The 13,153-nt window shown below is 35.9% G+C and overlaps 1 protein-coding gene across 7 annotated transcripts in view; it reads right to left on the bottom strand.

Annotated features, from left to right (window-relative positions):
* Window positions 1-13,153, bottom strand: part of STS (steroid sulfatase) — a 111,777-nt gene that overhangs the window by 21,534 nt on the left and 77,090 nt on the right. For all 7 annotated transcript variants that reach the window (XM_038158280.1, XM_038158198.1, XM_038158115.1 and 4 more), the window contains one exon: window positions 12,600-12,721. In XM_038158280.1, coding sequence (XP_038014208.1) covers window positions 12,600-12,721 — 122 coding nt within the window. The remainder of the gene's footprint in view (window positions 1-12,599; window positions 12,722-13,153) is intronic.

Genomic DNA, 13,153 nt, shown 5'->3' with positions numbered 1-13,153 from the left:
ACCAAAAAGCCTCACTGGTCCTGCCCAGCCCTTGGGTGGGACCCTCATCTGTGCACCCTGCCCATGGACCAGGATTCCCATTTCAGCTCAGCCCAAGGCCATCAGACCCTGCCTGAGAGGTGCAGCAGTGGCCAGTTCCCAGCCCTGTCTCTGGATGTCTCTAGGCTATAGCCTCCCTTCCAGCTCTGAGAAGCTTCCTGCTCTGAGCCTTCCTGCTCTCATCTCCTCCTGCTCCTTACTGCATTCCCTGGGTAGACCTTGAACTTGACTCACCACCTTGCCAGGACTGGAGCAACAGTGGAGTCTGTTCCCGGCACCCAGCTCTGCTCATTCTGCTCAGGTGCTGGAAGACATTGCTCTGGCAGTAAAGCCACTGTCAGTGCAGGGATCACTCACAGTTCTGTTGGACTCATCTTCAGGATAAAGTGTCACCCTGCTTAGAAAGCTGAACTTTTCTCTCCAGTATTCTCTCATCTACCCTCAATTTTGTTTTTAAGATCAAATATCTCTCTATAAGGTGCTGTTGCTTATGAAAATTTCACAGTGTCCATCCATAGGGTGTTAAAAATTTCCTCCACTCAAGTACATGTAAAACCCACAAATATCAATAGCATGTGCAGGAAATGGAGAGGTTTGCTTTCCTTGTTCATATATGTTACTTCTGCATACTTTTTCTAAAATGAGCCGTACTTATCCTTAATGATCATTCAATGACCTTTGAAATGCAGCCACTAACTACAGCACATCTACATCAACACTGCTTAGGAGATGCTGTATCTTGCTCATATAAATGTACAGTTTCTTCTGTTCCAGCTGTAGAAAACAAGAACAAAATCTCATTTCAGGTATTTCAAGTGAATTTTCTTTTTGTCATCTAATTCATCCCCCTGCCACTGCACAATTGTTCTCCACAATGTATTTTCTAAGAGCTCTCTTGATATATGGTGTCTTCTATTGTAACTTTTGTGCTACTATCATTCATTTCCTTTATTGCAGAAGACAAAGACATTTTATTGGCATGCTTCTTTCACTTGGTGTTTTATCTACTAACTTTTTCAAATACAAATCCTTCACAAACTTTTTCTGGAGTTTAAATAAGGATTTTGGTACAGATGACTGTCTCACAGTTCATTTGGTTTGCCCCATCCCTCAATTACCTGTTGCATTGTCTACTCTAAATTCCATTTCCACACCTTTTGTAGAGTTGTGGTGCACTGAAAGGAATGTTAAAATCCCTGTGAATTTACTGATTATTTAATCTTGTTTGCCTTCAGTTCAACAAAGTATTCCTATATTAGCTTAAAATATTAACTCCATGCTTAAATTTAGCAAAGTACAATGTATTCTATGACTGAAGCTGCTAAGTGCTTAACTAATTGTTTAAGCAAGGATCTGCATATGCTGCTCAATTTCCATCAAATCTCCTACTTCAAACAATTTATGAAAAATAATGACTAAATTATTTTTTGGCCATCTGTGCTATTGCTTAATAAAACAGTTAATAAAAACTGTTTTATTTATTTGCAACACTGGTATATATTAATGGATATACTGTGAGAAATTAATTAAATGTTGTCTCAAAGCCTACAGGAAGAAGCTACCTGAATCAAGTTTTACCAGCTCTAACTGTCCTGTTCACTGGAAAACTCTGCCTTGTAGAAAAATCAGTGTTCAGCTTACCTTCCTGAAGACTAAACCCATGTCTGCTGAGCAATATCCTCTCCCTCCAAACATACATTCCTCAGTCACTCAGCATCTCAGTGGTAACATCTTTTTGCCTTTTCTTCTTACAGCATATACATGTATATGTGGCCTACTACTTAATCTATCCAGGTAAATCCAGGTGCTTCTGACCTGTGTGATTCATGGACCTGGGTGCAGCATTTGAACCAAGCCCTGCCCAGGTCTTAGGCCTTCTGGAGAGATTCATCAGCACAGGATAATCCTACACAATGCCCACAGTGCTGAGCTGAGATGTAATCAGCTGTGGAGTGAGTTCATCTCAAACTAGAAGAATGCAGCAATGGACCTCGGGAACTCCAGCCACTGTCCTTCATTCTCTGTGCTGTCTTTTCTTACAGATTTTTGTCTAAAAAATACAAGAGTGCTAGAACTTCAAGCAGTGTCACAAAGAGCCAGGGATTTTGATGATACAGGAGTGGCAAAAGGAATACTGGTGGAGCTTTTGTTTTCCCTTTCAGTTTCTGGAGCACAGTAGGTAGACCGCTGCTGTGAATGAGGGGGTAGAAAACATGTTTGTTGACTTTGGCTTGATCTTTTATTTTTTACTAACTATACAATTCAATGTAATAATTCTAACAAGCCTCAAGGTATCTTTGAAGAGGGCACCTCTTAACTCAATCCTTACCTCATTAACTCAATCCAACACCTATTATTACTTCTTGCAGCACTAGGAGGTTCAAGATATGTTAAGACAATTACAAAGACAAGTTAAACAAAGAAAGCTTTATCCTCGAGCATAAAACACACCTTTTTAATGGTCTAAGAGTATGTTGCCATACATTATGGTTTTCTTTAAGGGCTCTAACCTCTTCTTTTAGGACGTGATATAAATAAATAGAATATACAACTGTTTGCAGTCTGAAGTCATTCAGTTACACATTGTACCTTCTCAGAACAACTGAAAGTGCTTTTGGCACTACATGACAGATATAAATTTTATATTTGCCCTCCCTCCTCACTGCAGTTAAGAGTGATGACATGATATTGTGAAATAGAAACATCTGCATACTGGTAGTTGTTTCTGGACTGTTGAATCTTACATTATATTTTTAATTCATAGTTCTGCAAACTCAGCCTCCATCTCTCAATTTAAGCTGGTTTCTTTGTCAAAATACTCCTTATAAAATCTGTGACAATAGTAATGGCAACAGGAAGGACTAGGAAATGGTTTTTCTATTTTATTCACTACCATGGCCCCTTCTAAGAATTTTTATGTTGTTCTTCACAAAGCAAATAACATTACACATATTCTTCATCCATTGCAATGGAAAAGAAAATGGATTACATTAGTTATTTTCAGCTGTAAACCGGGTTTAGTTTAGCATTCAGCAGTGGTTTGCAGTAATTCTTCCTTCATACTATAGTGTACTGCATGCTGATAGACATTTACCTCTATTTCACCTTGTGATTAATTAAAGCACACTTCCTATAACATTTCCAAAGAAGTTTCTAACTAGCTGTCATCTACCCTGAACATGTCCAAGATTAAAGTCTCTCTCAAAATTTTTACTGATGCCCAGAAGGAATTCCTAACTGAGGTCTTGGCACTTAGACTCTGAAGACAAAAAAAAGGAACCTGAAATTCAGTTAGGATTAGAGAATAGGGAATCTACCTACCAAAATGCATTCAAGTGATATTCAGGCCAGGCAGATGGACCTGCTAAACAATTTACCTCTCATCCAGATCTTCACCCTCACTTTGAAAGCTTTGCCTGTCCTGCTGAATCTCATAGATCAGTCTAGTTTTCACTTCAGAACTTTGGATTACTACTCACCTATCAAACATAAAAAGACCAAAATGTTAAGGATAAAAAAGGTCATTGGCTTCCACAAGTAGCTCTGCAAGAGCACATCACAATCTACAGGAGGAGTAAGATACCCATATACGGACATATTACACAGCTGTACAGATGCCCAAGAATGCAGAGAGTTTAAGCTTTCCTAAAGCTTCCCCTCTACATCCCTGAGACACAATGTGTTCTTCACACAGTTTTTTGCAAGTATGTAGCAACTGAAATGCAAAATCTAACAATGCAGCGTGGCAAAAAAAAAAAAAAAAAAAAAAAAAAAAAAAAAAAAAAAATCTGAGGTCAATTTGGTCCGCAAAGAGAACAAGTTGCATTAAATTAGTTAGAAAAAAACAAGTATAATTATCATAGGAACTGTTCTTGTATGTCCGGGCAGAGACTGCATTGGCAGGCTCAGCCAAGCTCTGAGGTTCACATGTTAATAGGGGATAAACCTGTTTCTGACTTCTCCATGCCACGACAATAACACAGATTTATCAACTTGGCATGTAGTCATTGTCCTTGTAATCACTTGCGAACATCTTCATTTGAAAAATACCCACTAATGGAATAATACTTTAAAACATTCTAATAACTTATACTTAATTTTCTTGATTAAGAGATAAAAATCTGTAACTTTTTCATATTTAAGCGGTGTTAAAGAGTGTAATGTTGATTTTTTAATATTTTCTATCTTCCAAATAAAAACATTTTTCATGGATTAAATGCTTTGAAAGATATGTACTCAAAAATATTTTCTGTAGTACAAGTGGTACATTTACTTTTTTCAGTTCCACCTGCTCGTTGCTAAACATTCAAATATGTCTCAGATCTTAGTTCAGGGTTATTGTTTTGGTTTGGCTTGGCTTGGCTAATTTTTTTTTCAAAAATCAGTATGTCATAACCATTTAAAACCACTGGTAGATATTAAACACTTTCAATCTGGAGACATTGGTTTTGAGTCCACACTATAAAGATTTGTGGCTAAGTAGTTTTGCTGTCAAGGATATGAACTAATGCTAAGGTAACTATAAGATTTTAGGGCTGAGATTCCGTCTCTATTTGTCACCAAATAGGACCATACAGAAAGATAAGACTTTCAGACTGAATAACTGCCTGTAAATATCCTATGGCATTGAAGGGAGCCCAGATAATATAATTAAGTTCATCTTGAAGACTCTATGGAATCTTGAAGACTCTACTCATTGAGCCAGTGAGATGATTGAGAATCTTGCTTCTGTGATATAATACCATTTAAAAATTAATGTTCAACAGACAGGTAACAGGTTGTACATGAAAAATTAGCACACACTTGGTAATGACAAAATTATCTTAAGGATGACTAATATTTCTTAATACTAAAAGGGTCACCCTTTCTTTATTGCATTAGTGCTAATTCTAAGTACTAAATTTTCATTATCTTTATTGAGGTTTTATAGTCTTGTTGACTTTTAATGTTGTGAGTGAGCCATGATTTCTAACTTCCTCCTTGTGCTGTGAATGCTAGAAACCTATTTTGCTTTAAAATGTCAGTCTTGAAGAGGACTGAGTAATTGAGTCTCAGAAATGTTCACCTTAAAGTCTCACAACCACGAGACCATAAAATTCTTCTGAATACGAGTGAACTGCATCTGAAGAATTATTTTCAATAAATTTGGTGTTAAAACTTTGAATAAATGTGGAAAATGTCACAATGTACAGGAACCTATTCTATGCTATTTCGCCTAATTCACTTTTCTACTAGGAGGTCATTGAAAGAACTATGATAAAAAACCACAAGTGAAATGTAGTCTCTTTCAGTTTCAAAAAGCTTTCATACAAATCCACTACAAAATTTCTGTACTAAGGATGACACAACAAGTAACAAGTTATAGAAATCTGTTTGCTGTTTTGCTGTGGTTTTTTTTTTTTTCCTCCTTACTTTTAGTTTTAGGAAACTATAAATGCCTTAAGAAAAGATACTTGAAAAATTCAATGTGTTACATACCCTCTGATATTTTGAGACCACATAAAACAGTCTGAAAGCAACAAAAAGACCACTCTTTGTACTGAGATGTGAGCTTTTCTCAGGCTGAGAACAGTTTTACTGATTATTGAGGAATTCTGATTATGTTTTCTGTCCAAAGTACTGAGCAGAACTTAAATTTGGAAGCAATTACATCGTACAGAGTGCACATCATCTACAGATTGCACCCTGGCCTCCATCATAGTATTGCCCAAGTGCACCTAGCCTGCAAATATTCACTGTTTACTTCTACATTTATTGCTTCTGCCTTTCATGCCAGGGTCTTTTTTATGCCATACTGAGAAGTCACCTCACTATTGACAGTCAGGTTTCCAGGGAATTTCTCTAATAGATATACGTTTTATTTTATTTTCTAGGAGTAATAATATGAGGTTAGAGGCTGTGGCACACAGAATACTCCATGTGGGTTGTGCATGCATTAACTACTTCCCTTGAAGAACATTGCCTAAGACAACATATGCCATTTGAATCCGACTTTAAAATTAGGATGAATCAGCTCTATGTTCTGAATGTAGCATGCAAAATGCTGCAGGCTCAAATCCAACATTGAGCTAAAGATATTTTTGGAAGTGTAATGCTCCAGATATTGTTAAAGACTCACTTTTAATGTTACTTGGAGTACTGAAATTAATTTTTGAAAGTTGCAGAGCATTTTTTACCTAGTTTTTTATGTAGTTGTTGTTTTGACTACTGCTAAATTTATAAATAAATAAAAATATATCAGACAGTTGCTCTAACTCAGATACCTTCTTCTATTTAAGTGTTAGCTGTGGAGTATACAGAAAATATCCATTAAAATTTATCTTTTGTACACGTCACAAGTGCATGACAAAATATCTGACAGCAAAACATTAAAGCTGAAGTTTAAATAGCACTGAATTATCTACTTTAAATGCCTTTGCCATTATATGATCACTGAAACCTGTCAAACTCCTTTAGTGTTCACTAAAAACATTACTAATTTAGGTCAAGATATTTTGAATTCAATAGACCAGTATGTTACAGTTTCTATTTTTATATGAAGAAAAAGCATTCTGATATGATCACTGAAAGTCTGTGTGCATAATGCCACTGTCAAGGGACATTTACCATGGTACTTCACTGGGGGAGCAGCCCTCTAAGACAAAAATATTCCTGCATCAATTTTACTGCAACTAAAGAAAAAGTCTATTATTTCTAGCTAGAAATCTAGAATTTTTGTGACAATAGGAAAGTTTTACTCCTTTAAATGTTTATTCTTTCGTTTTATCTTTTCTCATCAGTTATTTTCTGAGAAAAGATACAAGGTTGGTGTGATAAAAGATTTGATAAAAAAAAAGATGTTTCTTTGTAAGGAAACAAAATGTTTCCTTGACAGCGGTGGAAGTCACATGGTAGTATCTCTCCTTTGAAGATGTGCAAAAGAAAAAATTTCTGGATCAAGTTTCTATTAAATTTACCTTCCTTTGTACTGTTAAGCAATGAAAGCAACTGCAACTGTTGGGCATCCTCAGGGTCAATGTGAGTCTTTACTAATCTGTAACAACATCTTCTAAGTCCTTTGTTCCCCACAGAGAAGGCAAACAAACTGTAAATGGAAAAAGCTCCTCAGGGAAGCAAGCAAAAAGAATAGGGGAAAGTTAGGCAAGGGTATGGGTTCTGCCAATGGGTCTTCTGTGTATGACAAGCACATCCCACATCTTACAAATGAAGCTGCTGTAGCATTTGTTCACCCTATGGTTTAAGAACACACTGAAAAACTTCCTCTGTTATTACTAAGAAAGTAATAAAAAAGAAGCTTATGAGGCTTTAGAGAATGCATGATTTTAAATTTCTTGTTTATATTCAGCAAGTGGAAGCAATATTAAGACAGATCTTTAAAATACCAAGTACTTAGGAAAAACTCTAATAGTTTCTAATTCAGAGCAAAGAGAAGTGTTCATTTACTTTGTGGATGTCTGCATAACTACATGTCTTAGCTGCACTAAGAGGACCAAACAAGGAAGGACAGGCATTTAAAAACAAGTGTTTTGGCACCACATAACACTCCAAAATTTCCCTTATATACACATTAATGCATTTCTGTTTGCTAGAGACAACCACTAGACTCATCTACCCTCACACTGAGAACTTGACTGCAAAAAAAAAAACATTTCAAGCTGGTTCCAGAGATTTGTAGTTTTCCAGATTTTTTTCCTTGTCTAAACTCCAACTCCTGTGTTTTTCCTCTGAGTATATTATTGTGCTCACAAGCCAGTGTTTTAAGCAAATGAATTAATTTTACAGTTTTTAACTATTAACACTGAATGTGATATTACAAAAATTTAAGCTAAGAATGGCACCATAAACAATGCAAGCCCTCTTAATTTATAAGGTAACCCTTCATGCCTTAAGGCATGAATAACGTTGGGCTTTTGCGAGGTAAGGAAAAGTGTAAGGTATTTCTCATGTCTAATTTTTTAAAACCAGGTCCATTTTAACTCAATTTCACAAGAAAGGTTGCACTTGTCCAAACCAGAAGTTGTTACAAAATGACCCTTCTGAGCAGATTTTTCATGCTTTGTCCTCTCTTTATATGACTCCAATGTCTTTAGTCAAACTATATCTGGAGGAACCTCTTAAAAACCTCAAAACACTATTCTGGTAAATTTATCCTATATATTTAGTCTGAAAACTGGAAACCAAAATATTTCTCTCTCATTTACTTTTTATTTGTTTTTCACCTTCAATTTTTACAGCTGAAAATGTAGAAAAAAGCTAAATTCATGACTAGGAAGGGCCTACAACCCCTAGCCATAGAACAAAACATGTCTCATGAAATACTGTTGGAGTCTGGAGAATATTCCAACAGCCAGGAATCAGAATAGCTTTGAATTCCATGACACTACAGAGAGAATCCCTCATTGGTGAATTTGACTGAAATAATTTCAGCAATTGAGGTAGTTCACAACATTTAAGAAAGTCAATACAAACACTAGTTGAAATGTATCTCGTTTGCTAATTGAAGCAAAGTGGGAAATTTCTGTAGAAAGCTTTTCAGTGAATTTCGACTGTCTTTAAAAGTTACATTTGCACAATAAGCTAGTTTATTGCGTTGCAGTTTAGTCTGCTTCAATTGAACTTCCCATAGAAAATCTCCTCGTCTTTTATTTCCTGAATGACATATTCCACTGAATAGCTAAATTAATTTTGAAATAGAAAAAACTGAAGTGCTGACAGTAAAGTCACTCTAGGATTGATCAGAAACATTGTATTTTTATCAGAAGTATGAAAATACTGTTAAGATCATTATTTCTTTATAATGCAGACTGCATTGCATTATATTTCTCAATATTTATTACACAGCATTACAATATATTTTCTCCTTATCAAATCAAAATTTTGCACACAAGCAGTGCAACCTGAAAGATGATGTTTCATTCAACTATGGATTTGCTGTGTATCTGATTAATCCTCCCCTTATAATTAAGTTGTCATAGCAATGCATTTTTAGAAGTACTGATTCATATGCCAGTAATATTCTGGAGACAGTGCTCTTGGTTTTTTAGTTTTTTAGTACTCAGTTATGCTAAATTATAAAGTTAGCAAACACAGAAGTACTGGTCAACTTGCTCGAGTAGAAGAACATGTGATCAGACTTAAAACAGGCCAAAGTATTATCTGGCATACATCACAGAAAGCAACACAACATTTTGGGTGGCTCAGCTCAAGAAAATAAAGGCAGATCCTACATCTGTTTAATTTTCAATATAAATGCTTAATGATTAAAAAAAATTACTCAATGCTTTAAAAAACCAAGGTGATTACACCCTACTAGGAAAAAAGAAAATGTAGTGCTTGTTTCTAAAGGTGTTGCTTTCATATATTGGTACTTCTCAGGTTTACCAGGCAGCTGTGCAGAAAAAATATTGATAATGGGAAATCACTTTACTTTTTTACATGTCTTTCTCCCTATATTTTTAACAGATACATTAAATTACAAATATTTATAAGCTTTCAAAATAACAGGAAATCATCCTTCAGGGACTAGGACTATATATCTTGGCTACTTCCAAGGCAATTACAGCAAGTTGGACTCAATGATCCTTCCACTGAGTGGAAGGATGTGGGCCCCTTCCAACTCAGCTTATTCTGTAACTCTGTGATTCTGTGAAGTATCAGCATGCACAAGTCTGTGAGAGCAAAATAAAAATGCCTGGTATTTCATTCATGTTTTAAAATTCAGAATGTGAAGAATTATGTGCATTATTTTCTAGCATGAGGTAAAATGTGAGTCAAAGTGACACGAAGAAAAAATGGTGTTAGCTTATTTCTGTGGCTGAGAAAGACAAAGAAAAGAGAAAAATCCCAAGAGATTATTTTCCTCACGACTGTCTAGAAAGCACAAGGTTTAAATTCTGCAGACTTTTTTGAGAAGATCATTGCATAGCACACATCCTCTGAAAGCTCCTTCAAAGGACTGATCAAGGGGAAAGTGCATTGTGAATGCAATAACTGACCTAACTAATATAACTTAATGAAGATGTGTATTGATTTGGTTATGAGGAACTCTTAGCCTCTGAATGTATAAATGCGAAATGGTAATTGTTCACTCTGAAGTTTCTGACCTTCCCTGAATGATATGAGAAACATGCCTGCTTAAGTCAGACTAGAATCTTGCAAGCAAGGGAAAGATATACAACTACCAAAAATTTAACATACACTACATTTGCCTGTTTCATATATATGTATATATATGAGTCAAAAATTAAACCAAAAAAAAGGGGGTCTGGACTGAAGCACAGTGAATATCTAATAGTGACAAAGATGGAGTTACTAAGGGAGGGATATAGTAAGAAATCTCATGATAGATGCATTAATAAGGGGATATACACTATATGTACCATTACCTTGTACTTTAATCAATAAATACATATATCACATTTTCCTTAGCTGTTGAAAGCTTTCTCTTCTAAGCTGTTGTCAGTTTGTTCTTCGAAAAGTGCATCTTTGAAATTAACAGAAATTACATGTTTAATGAAGGAATGAGCAGTCTAGTTGGGCATTTGGGTTAGGGCCCATTACCAGAGAAGTGCAGAAGATGCTGAAGGGTGTGAAGCCCTCACAGAGGACTGGTACACAAGACAATAGAGAGGAATACCTGACTATTGTCTACTCTCACTCTGATGTAAAGCTGACAAGGCAGAATATCAAAAGCCCTTTGTGCTTGTTTCATCTGGAATAGAGCCAGTTTTTTTCACAGTAGCTAATATGGGGCTGTGTTTCACATTTGTGCTGAAAACAGTGTTGATAACAGGGATCTTTTATTTTTTACTGAGCAGACAAGGCTCTTCTGCCTCTCCCCCCACCCTACCAGTGAGTAGGCTGGAGGTGCACAAGGAGCACTTGGTGGGACCATTGCTGGGACAGCTGACCCCAACTGACTCAAGGCATATCCTAGACCAAATGACATCATGTTCAGCATAGAAAGACGCAGAAATAAGAAGAAAAGAAGGATATTCAGGGATGACATTTTTTTTCCCAAGTCACCACTATGTGTGATGGAGTCCAGCTTCCCTGGAGATGGCTGAACACCTGCCTGGTAATAGGAAATAATAAATGAATTCCTTGTTTTGCTTAGCTGACACATGTGGCTTTGGCTTCATCTGTTAAAATGTCTTTATCTCAGCTAATGAGTCTTCTCACTTCTACCCTTCCAGTTCTCTTCCCCATCCCAGAAAGAGACACAGAGTGGCTCTGTCAGTCTTAGTTGCTGTCTGGAATTAAACCACAACAACCTTCTGTACAAAAGTCAGCCCATGGTTATGAAAATGTTATCACCAGGTTCTGAGTGGGCTTTATCATTAGAATGCCTTGGAGAAAGGATGAATCACACTCTACATTGCTGTTGCTCATCAAGTAAATACAGTAGACTAGTCCCCCCCTTTTACTCATATTCATTTCCCATCACATTCCCCTTCAGTGAATAATAAAGATGACCCTTTCCTCAGACAAGGGTTATATCATCTTGTAAAGGTGTATATTTGATAAAAACAGCTTCTCTGCCCACTTCTCTCATGATGCAGAATAACTTCATCCAACAGCAGATACAAAATGGTTCTAGATCTGATTGCTTGGTTCTTCCTTATTTATCAAATGCAAGACATAGAGACACAGTAATGGTAAATATTATCTGTAATATTTTCTTTTTTCCTAGTTTGAAGTCCAAGAAAGGTGGAGAGTCAGCCTACAGATGCCCAAGAAGACAGTTTCCAAATACTGGAAGTTTTCATACTAACTATTAAACAAGTCCTTTCCCACAACACTTAAATTTAAACATAAAAAAAATCTAAGCCAAAGCTTGTTTCAGATCATTATTTTGAAGCTGTAACACAAGTCATCACTTTCAATGTCAACTGAGATGGGACAAAATGTGTGTCTAACTTCATTCAGCACAGAGATTTTTATAGAAAGGGAAATATGCCTTGGTTAATGTGAAGGTGCTACTAGAAACAGTGAGCTGTTCGTTAAAAAAGAGCAAATCAGTGAGAAATGCTTTTTTCCTTGGCCTACAAAGTAGAATTATGTCATTCATAAAAAACATGAAAAGGGACTCTATAATACTATATTCCTTTATTGGATAATTATGACTTTGAATCAGGTATTCTTCTGTGTTTTGTTACCTGACTAACAAAAATGGCCAGGCTGACATCTACTTGTGCTGTTATTCAGCAAACCATCCTATTACCTGTGCATTTTTAGGATAATGTAAGAGTCAACCTTGACTACTTCATTCTGTTGCACAGACTCTCTCTCATGAAGGTTTAAAAAAAGGACATTTTCAGATACCATAGATCTCAGAATTGCGTTCATTTTTAACATTAATACATAACAAGAAAATAATATCAAACAGTGAAATGGTGAACAGGAATGTAACAGCAAAGACAAAAGTAAAAGAGAAGGAAAAAGGTTATATTTTAAACAGCTTTTTTGTTACTATAGCCCAAGGCTTCCTCCTGGTTCTTTTCAAACTGCAATAAAAATTATATTAAATATTTAAAATGTGAACAGGCAAGTTTACTTACTGTTTCCTGGATGCCAGCGCACTGCATTTAAATATGCATTGCAGTAATGGAAGAGAAATTCATGCTTAGACTGAGTAACTTTTCCTTGAAGTAAAGGCAGCAGATCATGTCCATCAATAATCCTGAGTAAAAAAGCATTTCAAAATCAGAAAAATAACTCAAACTTCACTTTCCTAGAAGATATGATAATTCTGCTCATCTGCTGCTTAAAAAAACCCCAAATCTGAATGGCCACCTCCAACAGGTCAATTCAGAGAAAAACCTTCAGGTGCTCTTTCCTTTGATTTTTACATTACCTAAGGAAACAATTTTACATTTTGCCATTAGGAATAGTTCCCTCAACTCTTTTTTCTCACTTCTGAAAAAGTGAACAGACATAAGTGAATAAATTGCTACAACACAGTTCTTCACATTCAAGTTTTTGGGAGTAGTCTGGCCGAAGTAACCTTAAAACTAGAGAGAATATGTTGTTCTGTGCTAGCATCCCCAGAAGTAGTGATAATATCTCTGTTCAGTATATTATGTATGCCAGAATTTAAGACAGAAGTGGTATT

Source organism: Motacilla alba, chromosome 1 (genome assembly GCF_015832195.1).
Source record: "Motacilla alba alba isolate MOTALB_02 chromosome 1, Motacilla_alba_V1.0_pri, whole genome shotgun sequence".
Lineage (NCBI taxonomy): Eukaryota > Metazoa > Chordata > Aves > Passeriformes > Motacillidae > Motacilla > Motacilla alba.
Note: the sequence above shows the minus strand (reverse complement) of the source record. Positions and strands in the feature narration are given on the sequence as shown.